Raw genomic sequence first — 17,542 nt, 5'->3', positions numbered from 1 at the left:
CCCATTTCTAGCACTTTGCCATTACTGGCAGCTCAAATATCAAAAAGTCATGTTTCAACATGGTACATATTGTATTGTGGCCGAGTTGTTGCTTCAATTGGCTTTGAGTAGTTGAACTTCACATGAAAAGTATATGTATTCTTTTTAATAACTGCATTATTTTACAAAGGTAAGCTTGTTCGTTACTATCTATCTTGAAATGTGAGTCAGACCAAAGGATGTTAAAGCAAAGGTTTTAGGTGTAAGCTGGTTATTTGTATTTGTTTTCTTAATCTTCTTTAGTGATCTATGACCCTGATTCATACGTTTTTTGAGAAACCATTCAAAGACAAGAGCAAAGCAAAATTATTGACAAGAAACTTTTTCATATCAATCCCAGGATAGCTATGGTAAGAAAGGCGATTTTATATTTTCACAACCTCTGAATGCCAGCCATTCCTTTAATAACTGCTGTTATTCTGGTCCTTACTGTTTCTGGAAAGGAAAGCAAGTCAACGCTATCAGAAACATTGCATCTTCTTAACTCAAGAGGAGCAATATAAATGATATTTCGACGTGATATGTTTGTCAGACAATATACATTCCACGATATTTTGGAATATACCATACACTTATTGGTGCATTTTTGAAATTCATATATTTCCTTTCTGTATGCCTTTAAATAAAACAATACACGTGTGATACATTGGGAATTTGCTGCTGTTTCTGAAATGTAGTAAATGCTGAATTCCCTATTCCTCGAAGCATGACAACCCCTGCCCTCAAACCACTTCATTTATTAACACCCACATGAAAGATTGGAGTTGCTAAATGTAGAAGAAACAAGACAAATCCATTAGCTTTTTGCAAACTTTATATTTAATATTACTCCTTTTATAGACATGTTTTTCTATCATACCTCCTAAGCAATCGAATTAAGCCTCAGGCAACAAAATCCATTCTCTTGGTAAGGGATAGCATATTGCTTTATCCTGAATCAATTCACAGGAGATGAGATTTACTTGTAGGTTAGTTTGAGACCGAGAAACTGAATTCACAAACTTTGTGAATTTGGAAAGTCAAGGAATTCTTTTAATAGCTCATTCACTGTACAGGAGAACATTTTAAATCGTAAATACATTTCCTTACAAAATGGCACAGGAGGCTCTTTTGGGTTTGATGTATCAAATAAAAATGAATAGGGGCAGCAGGCTGATGGGTTAATCACCTGTTAACTAATCACGTTCCGATATTTGTTTGTATGTTTTTCCCAACGCGGACGAGAAAACCAATGTGTTTGTTGTTGCTTTATCGGAAAAGGTGAGTCAGTTCCACTTGCCGTCGATTTTGAACATCATATACATTCACATAATTCATATGCTATTAACTTCCTGGAAACAAGGTTGCAGAATTCACCTAAAATAACCTATTGATAGTTCAGCCAGAATGCGTCAGAAACAGGTGTCCAAACCGAAATGCAAATTTAGAATGATATTTCTACCGACCCAGGCTTCCAAACTTTCATTTTTCTCTCAGGGACATTTTCCTTATGTAAAAATTGAGCACACTATTCATTATGAAACCCATCAAACTATTTCTGAACCTTTTACTTGGTTAGCCAAGAACAACAGTTGCCTCAAATGATGATATGAAAGGGCGTATTTAATGATGCACTTGATCGGACTAAACACCTTTGTCCAAGCACACTTACACATTATCAAGTGTGATGGCACACCTTTCTGATCGCAGGATCCTTACCACTTGCAACTCACTGAAGCTCTCATTGAGCAAAGAATTGGAATTATTTTACTAGATGGGCCCTTTACCATCAAATTAGTATAACTATACTTCAAAGCTTCTGGTTTCATATTTTTCATTCTCATGAAACCTTTCTTTCCCTTAAAAAAATATTTTGTTAAAAAACACTATGATATGAGAGGGCGATAAACTATTTGGTTTCTTCTCTGTAGATGTTCTTAAATTAATGCATATAAATTTAATTCTCATCCCTTTTCTTTCCTGTTTCGCAAAGCAACCAACACACGTATCCCTTTTCAAAAGTCACTTGTTGAGTGTTAAGTCTCTCTGTGCATCATTCCTTAAGACAAATTGAGACTTCACCAGGGGGCTCATGGGTAGAAAGGCCGTATTTTCACTTGCACTGTCCTCCGTTTCTATATTTGCCAGTTCATAGTCCTCTGACTTTCTCCTGGCATCAGTCAGAATTCGAATCTGCTCCTGCACAGTCTCTAGCAAAATTTTCACCTCCTGCTGCTCTGCCACGAGACAATTGCTTGGCGTAGCACTTGCATGGACAAGTTCAACAGAATAGGAATTTTTACACCGCTGGATGTCTGCTGTCCCAGAAACGTCCTTCATCTGCATGCAGGCATCATCCCGTCCCTCAGAGGGAATGATGGGAACTGAGCTGGACCGAGCAGACGAACCTCCTAGCAAGTCCTTTTGATCCAAGTTATTACAACAGGATTGCGTCTCTTTTGAAGGCAGTTGCATATTTATCGAAGTATACGGTGGATTCTTTGTACCAGATGGTGAATGTCTAGATAGAGAGAAAACAAAGACAACCATTTTAAGCTTTTAATGAATCACGAGGTATCCATTTTAAACTTCAGTTTTGCATGCTTTACGTTGTGAGATGGTGGGCTGAGAGTATTGAGGACAAAATGGCTCACATTACATAAAACGGATTAAGTCATCCTTCTGGCTCATTTGCAAAGGGTTGTGGCCAACGAAGTGTCAGGTGGAATGACACCCAATGATGGCTTGGGGCAATATAAAGTCATTGTTCTCAGCAGTTTGAAGGTGCAAAAAAAAAATATATATATATATATATTGCATTGCTTGCATAAAGGTATAATGTATGTGATGTTAACAAAGGTGCAAATGTTGTAGTCAACGTGATCCCACAATCCATTAAAAATATCAGCACACAAGACCTCACTACATTAATTGCATGTAAAGATTGTGCCTTTCTTCAAAGTATAAGAAAGGTGGAATGAGCAACAGGACAGAACATATTATAGCTGCAAATAAATATGTAAGGAGTAAGGAATCATGAAAAATAAAAGGTACTATGCACGTGCTGTGTAATAAAACCAAATTAGTTCTACTACCCCAAGGTCTACAACTGTGGATCTCTTTAGAGACAGTGCTTTGCAGCAACAAAAATCGATATTCATATTTTATTGTTGTGGATAAAGTACAACAAATATTTTCTACCACAGAGCGTTGGCCTCTTCAAAAGAATGTGTAAAGTATCACACTTTATTATGAGATAGTGCTAAATAGAACTTTCATGAAAATTAGTTTAGGCCTAAAAGTATCACCAAGCTGGTAGTTTATGTAATCTGGTCCTAAAAGGGGAATACGGTCCTGTAGACAAGCAACAATTGCTTGCTTTAAACCTTCTGACTTTGTTCTGAATGCAAAATTTACAAAGTTTTTACGTCTGATATCTAAAAAATTACTACAAGTTCATAACTAGTATAAATATGACATAGGTACATGCTGGCTTATAGACCTGTACAGTTTCTACGAAAACATGTTTTAGCTCCAAGCTTTAGATAAATTAATTGGACCTAATATAATATATACTTTTATAGTACATTTGGATCACATGTATAAAGATGAGGGGCACTCGGAAAAGATGTATTTTACAACAAATACTGCACCACAATAACATACTCACCTCTAAATAGGAGGTTTCTACCAGCAATAACATTTCACATTATCTTTCTATGTAATATACACTAGGAAAGTCATGGTTAGACATGCTGGATTGCACGTTAACACCAGAAAGAAACTTTAGACTAGAATGGAAAGTCTTGATCCTTTTTTAAAGTGTAAAGGAGGGGATATATATATATTTTTTTAAATTGCATTGGTTTTTTATTAACTACACATTTAAATAAAGCTGTAACCTGGTCCTAAATATCTATTTTCTTGAGGATAAGTAAGGCATTACTGTACAGCCAAACACATTTTGTAACACTGTGTTAAATATCTTTCAACACGAACAGCTGGGACCTAAATACCATTCAATCAAAATACCTCCCACTCAATCAAACGTAAACTCTGACATTCTAATTTCAGAGCGAGCTGCCTGGATGGCGACGTGAGAAGCACAGAGAACATAGATTTGCCTAAATTTCTCATTAGGCAGCCAGTCTCTCTCCTGCCTAATTATTAGTGTGGTAAGTAAACTCCAATTAAATCTGAACTTTAGCCTCTCGACTGTCAGGCCTAGTAGCAAATGATTAAAGGTGGCAGGAGTAGAATGAAAACTCGTACAGCATGAGTCAAAAAAGCACGGATTACCATATAGTCTCAGAAAATTGGCATTTTCACCTGGAAATGCATCGGTTATGTTTGCTGCATGTGTCAAAGCACCTTGAGATGGTTACTATATGCACTTAGGTTGTACACTTATTTTTTCACAAATAATAATCACGTTTTATTTATTTTACCTAAAGCGAGAGAACCCTTCGCAATCTGCGTGTTTGATTCTTACCCTGCAGTGACAGGTTTTATCATTCTTGCAACCCTTCACCACAAACAACAATGCAGTTGTATTCATCAACAAAAATATTAGAGAGCAAAGAGCTGTTAAAAAGTTGGGGCATTAAAGTCATAGCTTTTCAGGAAAGCCACTATTCCCCACTGCTCCTGCAGCAAACCACCCTTTAAAGGGGAAAGACTCTACAAAATCAATACTGAGAAGTGTGACGAGACCTCTCTCTCCTTCTTAAATCCCCAGGCTGTCGATTCACGCAAAACTGGAGTACCAGCCTGCTACACAGAGAAGGACCATAATCAGGCAAAACAGTATGAGGTGCTGGAGCTGGCTTCCATCTGCCTTATCTGTGGCCACCCACAAGAACTGAATAGCGATGCAACTGAGTGTCGCCACCAAGGAACGGAGTAGTTTAACTATATGTTCCTGGAATCAGTGACGATTGCCATCAAAATACTGATAATGCCCCATTGTTGGAGTACTTGAAAGCATTTCACATCATAGCGGTTCAAGAGACATGGGCCCTATTCAATATCCCTCTAATATTGTTTGTGGAACAGAGCAGGTTTGCATACAAAAGTAGACCCTGCAGAAGAGCAAAAGGTAGTTTAACTTTCTATGTATTGTGCAACCTATCTGTAAAGATCACAGTGTTGGACATGCAACAACAATGGTTACTGGCCCTGTGCCTGTACGGCTGGTCCCAGCAGTTAGAAGATCCCTTGATTCTTGTAAATGTTTATATTCATCCCATAGGAAAATCTGTGATAGTGGTCAAACTAATCAGCCGTTTATAGCAGCTGAAAAAATGGCTGTTTGACAGACAACTTGCTAATTACTGGGAACTTTAATTCAAGCCTATTCCAGCCCAGGATAAGGACCAATCTGACGCAATTGGGGCCCAGCTGGACCAGTGCTACCCATGCTACAGGTTTCAAGATAAGATCATGGAAAAATGCTGAGAATCTTGAGCTGGCTGGCTGAATAGTCTTCAATGGCCGCATTTCGGGTGATATTTCACCATTATGGACAAAGTAGTTGGACAAAACTTTTTCAGATCTGGACTATTTCAAGGTAAACCACAGCTTATAAGGTCGAGTCATGGATTTTAAAATCGTTCACTGCCCTGAGAGTGATTACCACCCGCAACCCATTTGTATCAGAGCCAATAAGAACAATCTTCGTCCAGTGAGAATTCTGCAACAAGACGCTGATACTGAAGCCCTAAAGCGCCTAAAGTGGAATGCTGATTCCATCCATAATCTGATGGGCTTTGAGGTAGAGATTCCCTAAACCACCACAATTGAGAAGCCAAACCCAATAGTAGCTTAGAAATGCTTCACTGACGGCCTCATGACTACATATCTACATAAAAGCTCATTCAAAGGGGTGAGCACTGTTCGTCAAAAGAGTTCCAATGAGCCAAGGGCTATCCGATTGCTAAGATCAAAAATTGGCAGAGCCGTCAGGCAACTACAGAGCTTCCCTCAAAATGCTGTCCCGTTAAAATACCTACACAGTGAAAGGAAAACACTTAAAAGAGAGGTGTGGGTTTTCAAGAAAAATGGACACTGTTGGACCTGGCTTTTTGACAGGGACATCCCCAAACTTTTTGCCTCCTTCCTCCTATTTTTTCTGACCTGTTGTTGTTGGCTTTTGACCTCTGAGCACTTTACCACTGCTAACCAGTGCTAAAGTGCATATGCTCTCTGTGTAAATTGTACTATTGATTGGTTTATCCATGATTGACTATTTAATTTACCTGTAAGTCCCTATTAGAGTGCACTACATGTGCCTAGGGCATGTAGATTAAATGCTACTAGTGGGCCTGCAGCACTGGTTGTGCCACCCACCTCAGTAGCCCCTTAACCTTGTCTCAGGCCTGCCATTGCCAGGCCTGTGTGTGCAGTTTCACTGCCACTTCGACTTGGCATTTAAAAGTACTTGCCAAGCCTAGAACTCCCCTTTTTCTACATATAAGTCATCCCTAATGTGTGCCCTAGGTAACCCCTAGAGCAGGGTGCTGTGTAGGTAAAAGGCAGGACATGTACCTGTGTAGTTATATGTCCTGGTAGTGTAAAACTCCTAAATTCGTTTTTACACTACTGTGAGGCCTGCTCCCCTCATAGGCTAACATTGGGGCTGCCCTCATACACGGTTGAAGTGGCAGCTGCTGATCTGAAAGGAGCAGGAAGGTCATATTTGGTATGGCCAGAATGGTACTATAAAATCCTGCTGACTGGTGAAGTCGGATTTAATATTACTATTCTAGAAATGCCACTTTTAGAAAGTGAGCATTTCTTTGCACTAAAAACTTGTTGTGCCCTTCAATCCACGTCTGGCTAGGTTTAGTTGACAGCTCCTTGTGCATTCACTCAGACACACCCCAAACACAGGGTACTCAGCCTCACTTGCATACATCTGCATTTTGAATGGGTCTTCCTGGGCTGGGAGGGTGGAGGGCCTGCCCTCACACAAAGGACTGCCACACCCCCTACTGGGACTCTGGCAGACAGGATTGAACTGAAAGGGAACTTGGTGCATTTCTTAGAGACTCTTTGAAGTCACCCCCACTTCAAAGGCACAACTTAGTATAAAACAGGGCCTCTGCCCTACCTCATCAGACACTTGCTGGAGAAGAAACCTGAACCAGAAACTACATCCTGCCAAGAAGAACTGCCTGGCTGCTCAAAGGACTCACCTGTCTGCTTTCTCCAAAGGACTGCTGTCTTGCTGTTGCCCTGCTGCCTTGCTGAACTCTTGTCTGGCTGTGAAAGTGCTCTCCAAGGGCTTGGATAGAGCTTGCCTCCTGTTCCTTGAAGTCTCAGGACCAAAAAGACTTCTTCCTTTCACTTGGACGCTCCGTGCGCCGAAAATTTCGACGCACAGCTTGTTTCGCGGCGAGAAAAACGCCGCACACCGACGCTGATCGACGCGACGCCCTCGGGACGATCGAGACTTCGACGCACAACCTCGCAAGGACAAAGCCGCTCGACTTTCCAGGAGAAATCGACGCGACGCCCACCGTGAGTGCGAAACTTTGACGCACGGCCTCGCAAGGACAACGCCGCCCGACTTCCAAGGAGAAATCGACGCGACGCCTACCGTGAGATCGAAACTTCGACGCGCAGCCCCGCAGAACGACGCGCAGCCGGAAAATAAGCAGGAGAATCCACGCACAGACCCGGGACATCTGGTAATCCTCGCGATCCACAAAAAGAGACTGTCTGCGCGCCGGAAAACGACGCCCGACTTCCCCGCGTGGAAAAGAACGACGCAAGTCTGTGTGTGCGGAGCGGAAAACGACGCACACACCCCTTTTTCCACGCATCTCTTCTCCTGTGGCCCTCTGAGGAGATTTCCCACCAGAAACCAGGTACTCTGTGCTTGAAAGACACTTTATTGCTTTTTAAAGACTTAAAGACTCTTAATATCACTTTTCAGTGATATCTTTACAAATTCGTATTGCAACTTTGACCGTTTTGACCTACAATTATCCAGATAAATATTCTATATTTTTCTAAACACTGTGTGGTGTATTTTTGTGGTGTTATACTATGGTGTTGTATGATTTATTGCACAAATGCTTTACACATTGCCTTCTAAGTTAAGCCTGACTGCTCGTGCCAAGCTACCGGAGGGTGAGCACAGGCTGATTTTGGATTGTGTGTGACTTACCCTGACTAGAGTGAGGGTTCTTGCTTGGACAGAGGGCAACCTATCTGCCAACCAAAAACCCCATTTCTAACATTGGTGATCAGCGGTGAGGATAGGACTTGTGTTTGTGCAGTGACATACAGTAGCTAAGTATTTCACTACCTACCCACAGTTGAAGGTCAACTTGATTTTTTATCTCTTTTTTGACTTTTGGTCTCTGATGTCCTCCTGGATATACTATTGATATTTTGGACTTTGGATTTTGGTTTTTGCTGGTAAGATCCTATCAGAATGGGATCGCTTACCTACTTATTCTTTTTGCCTACTGACCACCTCACTAAGGCTGACCTAAGGAAGCTTTGCAGAGAATGTGGCCTTCCTGTAGCAAAGAGATCTACTAAAGCAGAGATGCTACATGCCTACATAGTCTGGGAGGAAGACAGATGGGCAGAGAGAGAGGCAGCAAGAAACCAAATGACTAAGTACCCCTCAGAGGAGGAGGAGGACGACTCAGATGAGGAAAGAGACCCAGTGAAAAAAGAATGGCTCATGGCTCAAGCACGGTGGATGGAAGAGCTAGATGAGTTTATTGAAAGGGCTGAGGCAGCAAGTCTCTTAGCCCTGGAAGAAGAAAAGATTGCAGCTCAAGAGCTGAGCTGTAAAGAGCTGAAACTGGAGGCCGGAAGGGCTGAGTCCAGTTCAGATGGTGGCAGCAAAAATCTTGCATCTAGTACTGCTGAAGAAGGGCACAAGCCCAGAGATGTGGTACCCAACTTGAAGAAGGGAGTTGACACACCCCAGGCAGTTCAAGGGTATGAGGTAGTTCCCGTTATGCACAGGGTCCCTGAGAAGAATTGGGGAACTGGCACAGGGAGTCATATTCCTACTGGGGGGAGGGACACTTTACTGACTCTAGCAGAGAGTGACAGAGAAAAGGGTTCCCCCCTGGTGGACGTCCTGGATTTAGAGTGTAGAGACATCCCAGAAGAGTTTGGGTTGAGTGTCAGGGACAGACAGAAACTGTCTCACCAGTCTCAAGAGGGTGATATAGAGTGCTTTTCCAAGGCTGAGTTACTAGGTGGTTGGGTGAAGGGTACTGTGGTTAATACATGTGAAGGGCAGAGTGATGTAATTGCTGGAGAGCATATGTCTGGTCCTTATTTTCCAGAGCTACGCCAACACCAGGTGGAGTGTGAGTTCTCTGACCCCAGGGAACTTACAGTGGAGGCAGACTTTTGGGTGAGTACCAGAGAGTCTGAAGAGGCATTTGGGGGTGCTCCTGAAGGGAGTGGTCTAGGTGGTTCCCGACCAAGTGAGGTGGGAGAGGATTGTAGTGTCCCAGGTAGGTCTCAGAGCCTAACCTGTACCGTAGGGTCACCTTTTGAGGGAAGCCCCGCAGTGTCAGAAGAACTTAGGGGGATGACTGTAGACAGCATCCCAACAGTTCTGGTGTCTGGCAGTACCACTCCTAGTGAGGGGGTGCAGAAGTCCAGACATAGGGTTGAGAGGGGGTGGCAGACCCCAGTGGAGGATCTTGAAAGTCAGGGGTCAGCTCTGAGAGCAGAGCCCCCCAGGAATGACCCAGGTGAGACCGTTTCTGGTTTGGGGGAAACCCAGACTCTGCCGGATGGGCAGAGGTCGGGAGACCTGCGCCAACCAGACTCTTGTGTGGCCCTTGGGGACGGCGTGTCCCTTGTGGGGGGTGAGAGTGCCCCCCAGGAAGTCCTGGCATGCCAGGCAAAGATTCAACCTCAGGGTGGTGACTCTGGGTTGGATAACCGGGTTCAGAGGTTAAACTTTGACCTGGTGGGGGGTAGATGTGCCCCCCAGAAAGTCCTGGAATGCCAGGCAATGGCTCAACCTCAGGGTGGTGACTCTGGGTTGGCTTACCAGGTGAAGAGGTCAAACTCTGACCTGGTGGGGGGTAGGTGTGCCCCCCAGAAAGTCCTGGCGTGCCAGGCAGTTGTCCAACCTCAGGGTGTCGACTCTGGGTTGGATGGCCAGGTTCAGAGGTTAAACTCTGACCTGGTGGGAGGTAGGTGTGCCTCCCAGAAAGTCCTGGGGTGCCAGGCAATTGCCCAACCTCAGGGTGGTGACTCTGGGTTGGCTAACCCGGTTCAGAGGTCAAACTCTGACCTGGTGGGGGGTAGGTGTGCCCCCCAGAACGTCCTGGTATACCAGGCAATGGTTCAACCTCAGGGTGGTGACCCTGGGTTGGAGAACCAGGCTCAGAGGTTAAACTCTGACCTGGTGGGAGGTAGGTGTGCCTCCCTGAAAGTCCTGGCCTGCCAGGCAATGGTTCAACCTCAGGGTGGTGACTCTGGGTTGGATATCCAGGTTCAGAGGTTAACCTCTGACCTGGTGGGGGGTAGGTGTGCCCCCCAGAAAGCCCTGGTGTACCAGGCAGTTGTCCAACCTCAGGATGGTGACCCTAGGTTGGAGAACCAGGTTCAGAGGTTAAACTCTGACCTGGTGGAGGGTCAGTGTGCCCTCCAGGAAGTCCTGGCGTGCCAGGCGATTGTTCTACTTCAGGGTGGTAACTCTGAGTTGAATGGCCCAGTTCAGAGGTTAAACTCTGACCTGGTGGAGGGTCAGTGTGCCCTCCAGAAAGTCCTGGCGTGCCAGGCAATTGTTCAACCTCAGAGTGCTGACTCTGGGTTGGATACCCAGGTTCAGAGGTTAAACTCTGACCTGGTGGGAGGTAGGTGTGCCTCCCAAGAAGCCCTGCTGTGCCCGGCAATTGTCCAACCTCAGGGTGTTGACTCTGGGTTGGATGACCAGGTTCAGAGGTTAAACTCTGACCTGGTGGGGGGTAGGTGTGCCCCCCAGAAAGTCCTGGCGTGCCAGGCAATTGCCCAACCTCAGGGTGGTGACCCTGGGTTGGGGAACCAGGCTCAGAGGTTAAACTCTGACCTGGTGGGAGGTAGGTGTGCCTCCCAGAAAGTCCTGGTGCGCCAGGCAATTGTTCAACTTCAGGGTGGTGACTCTGAGTTGAATGGTCAGGTGCAGAGGTTAAACTCTGACCTGGTGGAGGGTCAGTGTGCCCTCCAGGAAGTCCTGGTGTGCCAGGCAATTGTTCAACTTCAGGGTGGTGACTCTGAGTTGAATGGTCAGGTGCAGAGGTTAAACTCTGACCTGGTGGAGGGTCAGTGGGCCCTCCAGGAAGTCCTGGCGTGCCAGGCAATTGTTCAACTTCAGGGTGGTGACTCTGAGTTGAATGGGCAGGTGCAGAGGTTAAACTCTGACCTGGTGGGGGGTAGGTGTGCCTCCCAGGAAGTCCTGGTTTGCCAGGCGGTGATTCAGTCTGAGGGTACAGACCCTGGGCTGGAAGACCAGGTTCAGGGTGTCCCCCCGGACCTGGAGGGAGGGGCTACTGATAACAGTGCCCCTACCATGTTGTCTTCTGAGGAGGCCACTCCTAGTTGGAGGGTGCTGGACCCCAGAAGGGAGGGCAGGGGGAGGGAAGCCTCACCCCGGGCCCTAGTCCAACCTGAAGGTACAGACCCCAGGTTGGAGGGCCAGTGGCCGGTTAACAGCCCTGCACTGGTGGAGGAATGGTACAGGGCGACTTCTGTAAGCCCCCTGGCCATGTTGGACTCTGGGGGTACCGCTCCAGGAGGGAGGGTACAAAGCCCCAGAGGGGAGGACCAGGTTCGGGCTGTCATCCCTGACCTGGTGGAAGGGAGAGTGGTTAAAGGGTGCCCAGCACCTGGGGCTACCGCCCCCCACTCTCCACAGCCACAGTGGTTGGAGAGCTTTGAGAGGCCTGGGGCCTGGCTCTCATCCCTGGCAGCTGTCAGTAATCACTGTGGCTTGCTGTCCGGGTGGACAGAGTTATCCCTGGGGAGGGGACAAGTGTCACACCCCAGGGGTAGAGTGGGCAACACCACTATGTTGGTCATGGGGGTACTATCCTGCTCCTGGGATACATCTGTGAGCAAAGTAAGGTTAGGTGCTGCACAGATGGGATCCGCAGGAAAGGAGAAAGGTTCCCCATGGATGGGCTTAGTGGGCCCTGAGAGTATGGACAGAGGGATCCAATGGGAGTCAGGAAGGCGAAGAACTGGAGCATGCCCCTGCTGTTGTGGGCCTGGGTCCTTGTTCTGTCGCCTCAAACAGGGAAGTACATCAGGATAGTGATTGTTCTCCCCTGGCTTTAGGCTGGTGGGGGGTCATGTTGGACCTGGCTTTTTGACAGGGACATCCCCAAACTTTTTGCCTCCTTCCTCCTATTTTTTCTGACCTGTTGTTGTTGGCTTTTGACCTCTGAGCACTTTACCACTGCTAACCAGTGCTAAAGTGCATATGCTCTCTGTGTAAATTGTACTATTGATTGGTTTATCCATGATTGACTATTTAATTTACCTGTAAGTCCCTATTAGAGTGCACTACATGTGCCTAGGGCATGTAGATTAAATGCTACTAGTGGGCCTGCAGCACTGGTTGTGCCACCCACCTCAGTAGCCCCTTAACCTTGTCTCAGGCCTGCCATTGCCAGGCCTGTGTGTGCAGTTTCACTGCCACTTCGACTTGGCATTTAAAAGTACTTGCCAAGCCTAGAACTCCCCTTTTTCTACATATAAGTCATCCCTAATGTGTGCCCTAGGTAACCCCTAGAGCAGGGTGCTGTGTAGGTAAAAGGCAGGACATGTACCTGTGTAGTTATATGTCCTGGTAGTGTAAAACTCCTAAATTCGTTTTTACACTACTGTGAGGCCTGCTCCCCTCATAGGCTAACATTGGGGCTGCCCTCATACACGGTTGAAGTGGCAGCTGCTGATCTGAAAGGAGCAGGAAGGTCATATTTGGTATGGCCAGAATGGTACTATAAAATCCTGCTGACTGGTGAAGTCGGATTTAATATTACTATTCTAGAAATGCCACTTTTAGAAAGTGAGCATTTCTTTGCACTAAAAACTTGTTGTGCCCTTCAATCCACGTCTGGCTAGGTTTAGTTGACAGCTCCTTGTGCATTCACTCAGACACACCCCAAACACAGGGTACTCAGCCTCACTTGCATACATCTGCATTTTGAATGGGTCTTCCTGGGCTGGGAGGGTGGAGGGCCTGCCCTCACACAAAGGACTGCCACACCCCCTACTGGGACTCTGGCAGACAGGATTGAACTGAAAGGGAACTTGGTGCATTTCTTAGAGACTCTTTGAAGTCACCCCCACTTCAAAGGCACAACTTAGTATAAAACAGGGCCTCTGCCCTACCTCATCAGACACTTGCTGGAGAAGAAACCTGAACCAGAAACTACATCCTGCCAAGAAGAACTGCCTGGCTGCTCAAAGGACTCACCTGTCTGCTTTCTCCAAAGGACTGCTGTCTTGCTGTTGCCCTGCTGCCTTGCTGAACTCTTGTCTGGCTGTGAAAGTGCTCTCCAAGGGCTTGGATAGAGCTTGCCTCCTGTTCCTTGAAGTCTCAGGACCAAAAAGACTTCTTCCTTTCACTTGGACGCTCCGTGCGCCGAAAATTTCGACGCACAGCTTGTTTCGCGGCGAGAAAAACGCCGCACACCGACGCTGATCGACGCGACGCCCTCGGGACGATCGAGACTTCGACGCACAACCTCGCAAGGACAAAGCCGCTCGACTTTCCAGGAGAAATCGACGCGACGCCCACCGTGAGTGCGAAACTTTGACGCACGGCCTCGCAAGGACAACGCCGCCCGACTTCCAAGGAGAAATCGACGCGACGCCTGCCGTGAGACCAAACTTTCGACGCACGGCCTCGCAAGGACAACGCCGCCCGACTTCCAAGGAGAAATCGACGCGACGCCTACCGTGAGATCGAAACTTCGACGCGCAGCCCCGCAGAACGACGCGCAGCCGGAAAATAAGCAGGAGAATCCACGCACAGACCCGGGACATCTGGTAATCCTCGCGATCCACAAAAAGAGACTGTCTGCGCGCCGGAAAACGACGCCCGACTTCCCCGCGTGGAAAAGAACGACGCAAGTCTGTGTGTGCGGAGCGGAAAACGACGCACACACCCCTTTTTCCACGCATCTCTTCTCCTGTGGCCCTCTGAGGAGATTTCCCACCAGAAACCAGGTACTCTGTGCTTGAAAGACACTTTATTGCTTTTTAAAGACTTAAAAACTCTTAATATCACTTTTCAGTGATATCTTTACAAATTCGTATTGCAACTTTGACCGTTTTGACCTACAATTATCCAGATAAATATTCTATATTTTTCTAAACACTGTGTGGTGTATTTTTGTGGTGTTATACTATGGTGTTGTATGATTTATTGCACAAATGCTTTACACATTGCCTTCTAAGTTAAGCCTGACTGCTCGTGCCAAGCTACCGGAGGGTGAGCACAGGCTGATTTTGGATTGTGTGTGACTTACCCTGACTAGAGTGAGGGTTCTTGCTTGGACAGAGGGCAACCTATCTGCCAACCAAAAACCCCATTTCTAACAGACACGAAATCCTATGGACTAAGCTTCTATATGCTTCAAAACAAAAAGAGTCAAAGAAGTTTTGGAAACTAATAAATGAAATTGATAAAGGCCTGAAGGCAGCGAACAACACTGACATTAGTGAGGGTGACTGAGTAGAGTATCTAAAGTCACACCTCACATGCAGCACGACAGGTTCAAGTACCCCATTGACACCCTTGAAAAACTCCTGTGTGACAAGCTATGCCTTCGGTACCTTAGAATACCCACATAAAAAATGATTAAGAACATTGAGAACTTGCATCCTAATTGTGCACCTGGACTGAAAGGTATCCCTCAAACCCTGTTCAAACAAAACATACCTATATGGGTAAACCTTCTGGCGGTGATGCTCAATGCCATATCAGCCCGTAGGAACATTCCAAATAGCTGGAGAGATTCAATCATCTGTCCTATTTTCAAAGGAGGATCAGCCTGAACCACTAGCAACTACCATTTGATAGCCCTGTTGGACGTGGAGCTCAAATACTTTTCAATGATTCTGCTACAGGATCTGTCAGCATGGGTGCTAGAAACAAGCAGGCTGCCCATACACCACGCAGGGTTGACAAAAAATCAAGGGACCTTATCAAACTTGATGGCTGCAGGATTATTAATGAAGAGTGATACCTGCACGCCTCTGTACATGTGCTTTGTCGGCTTTCAAGCAGTGTTTGATCGTGTACCACAGTATGAGCTGTGAGACATCCTTCAGGGTTGGGGGATGCCGCACAACCTATTGAGAACATTCAGGCTGCTTTACACAAATACTTTGGTGATGATCAAGGTCAAAGAAGGGACTCACTTGTCGAGGGAGGTAAGAACAGCTATTGATTCAAAACAGGGGTGCGTGCTTGCACCCTCATAATCAATCTGTACATCTCTGCCCCCTACCAGCTGGTGTCCCACACCCCAAGCCTTAGTGCTATGCCTCTATCCAACATTCTCCACGTGAATGACCTGGTACCTCTTAGTAACAACCGAGTAGGATTGCAAATATTAATCAACCGCTTGGTGGTGTACTCAAATAAAAAACAGTTAGAGATCAATCTTAAAAAAGAATAAGGTCATCCCGCTAAACTGGGGTATTTCCAGATAGAGCAAATGTTTCCTCAACGGATCCTCGCTAGAAGAGACAACTGCCTACATCTGTTTGGCGGTAAAATTAGACTCAAGAGCCACTAATGCACCACAAAAAGAAGTTATTCGAGAGAAAGCATTTGTCCTGAATTTCGCCTTTTCAACTCTAGCAAAATCTCTCTAGAAACACTAGAAAGAATCTTAAACCTCAAGTCACAGTAATTAAGTCTAAATTGATCCCAACCATTTCACACAGAGGTGAAATAATGTTATAATGTCAGCCTATTGGATATGCTCTCAATGCAGATATATAAGCACATTTTCCAGCTGCTGAGGTCAACATCACCTGCACGAGTCAGACTTGAGTTTTCACTGGTAAGACAAACCCTTGCCAGGGGCCTCTGTAAAATGCTGTTACAAACTGAGGAGTGACGCTAAGGACACACTAGCTCATTATGTTTGGTTGAAATCAACCTACAAAGAGGGAAATATGGCTTTAAAAATTACTTACAGGACTACATCAAGATGATCGGCCATAGTGAACTTTGGCACACAGACACAATCGAGCAAGTCTTAAAAAGGACAGTGAATAAAATCGTCAGGCTGAAAAGTTGGTGGGAAGATAAAATAACACTAGCTAAGCAAGTACATAGATGTTCGGTGCTAAACTTGTGCGAGGAGCACCAGGACAAGTCTTTTCTTTAGGCCGCCTCCTCTGTGAACATTAAGAGGAAGCTAATGTCAATGAGACCTGGGATGCTCCCCACCAATGGCAGAGGGAAAGGCAATGGGAGGACTCAATGTTTTGTTTATGCCATTTGTCAAAATAAACATTTCTGCACGTCCTCTGCCCCTGCCTAGGCTTGCAGTGGAGGGCCCTGCTGGGGAATGAATTTAAAGCCTTAGGAATATGAGCTTGCAGATCAGCTGCTATGGAGACCTTAAATCCTCAAACGTTAAGCTTAATATGTGGCTGGTGCAGTTTATCAGCATTTTTAAGAAACTGGTTAAGGCTGAAGATTCTAAGAGCCTGATTTAAGGAAAATGGTGCTGCACCCAGTGTAGCACCACTTTCATTGCGCCCCTTAACATTCCCCTACTACCGCCTCGTGCTTCATATCTAAGTTACGGTGCATCATGGCGGAAGGTACGGGGCATTAGCATCAACATTTTTTACACTATTGATGTACTCTGCAGGAGTAGTGACAAATTTTTCTGGTACTCCTGCAGAGTACGTAGAGGTCTATTGTATTCAATTTTATGCCCCCTTTTAACACCTGCCCTGAGCAGACGTTAAAAGTGCCGCAAAAATGGCACAAGGAAATCTCCTAGATTTTCTTGCCCCATTTCTTGCCCCCCCTAACAGGGGAACACCCCCTTTGCATACATTATGCCTGGTGCAACGGTTTAAAGAGTGGTGCAATGCATGCATTGAACGACTTTGTAAATATGGTGTATGTGAAAAGCCACTTTAGCACTGCCTTAGCGTCAAAAAAATTACACAACGGTGGCATGAAAGTGGTGCTAATGCATTGTGTTACACTTTTCATCCTTGGCGTGGTCTCCCTTAACTTTTTGCCTCTGTTTCCCAGGTTGTTGATGTGTGCTGGACTCTGTTTTTGCTGTTTTATGTTACTCTGGACACTCTACCACTTCTAGCCAGTGCTAAAGTGCAAGTTCTCCTATACAAAATGTGTATGTAATTGGTTCATTTGATTTACTAGTAAGCCCCTAGTACAGTGCACTAGAGGTGTCCAGGGCCTGTAAATCAAAGGCTGCTAGTGGGCCTGCAGCACTGGTTGTGCCATCCATATTACTAGCTCTGTAAACATGGCTCAGAC

General features: G+C 45.7%; 1 protein-coding gene across 2 annotated transcripts in view; it reads right to left on the bottom strand.

Moving 5' to 3' along the window:
• Nucleotides 1-837: 837 nt before the first annotated feature.
• The window catches only part of NRG3 (neuregulin 3), a 1,859,719-nt gene continuing 1,843,014 nt past the window's right edge, over nt 838-17,542 (bottom strand). Inside the window, exon 9 of one of the 2 annotated variants that reach the window (XM_069240652.1) lies at nt 838-2,539. In XM_069240652.1, the coding sequence (XP_069096753.1) occupies nt 2,041-2,539 (499 nt within the window). In that variant the 3' untranslated portion in view covers nt 838-2,040. The remainder of the gene's footprint in view (nt 2,540-17,542) is intronic. The other variant, XM_069240653.1, reaches the window with a different exon arrangement.

The sequence above is a fragment of the Pleurodeles waltl genome, chromosome 6 (assembly GCF_031143425.1).
Source record: "Pleurodeles waltl isolate 20211129_DDA chromosome 6, aPleWal1.hap1.20221129, whole genome shotgun sequence".
NCBI classification, from domain to species: Eukaryota; Metazoa; Chordata; class Amphibia; order Caudata; family Salamandridae; genus Pleurodeles; species Pleurodeles waltl.
The sequence above is the reverse complement of the archived record's forward strand: the minus strand, read 5'-3'. Positions and strand labels throughout refer to the sequence as shown.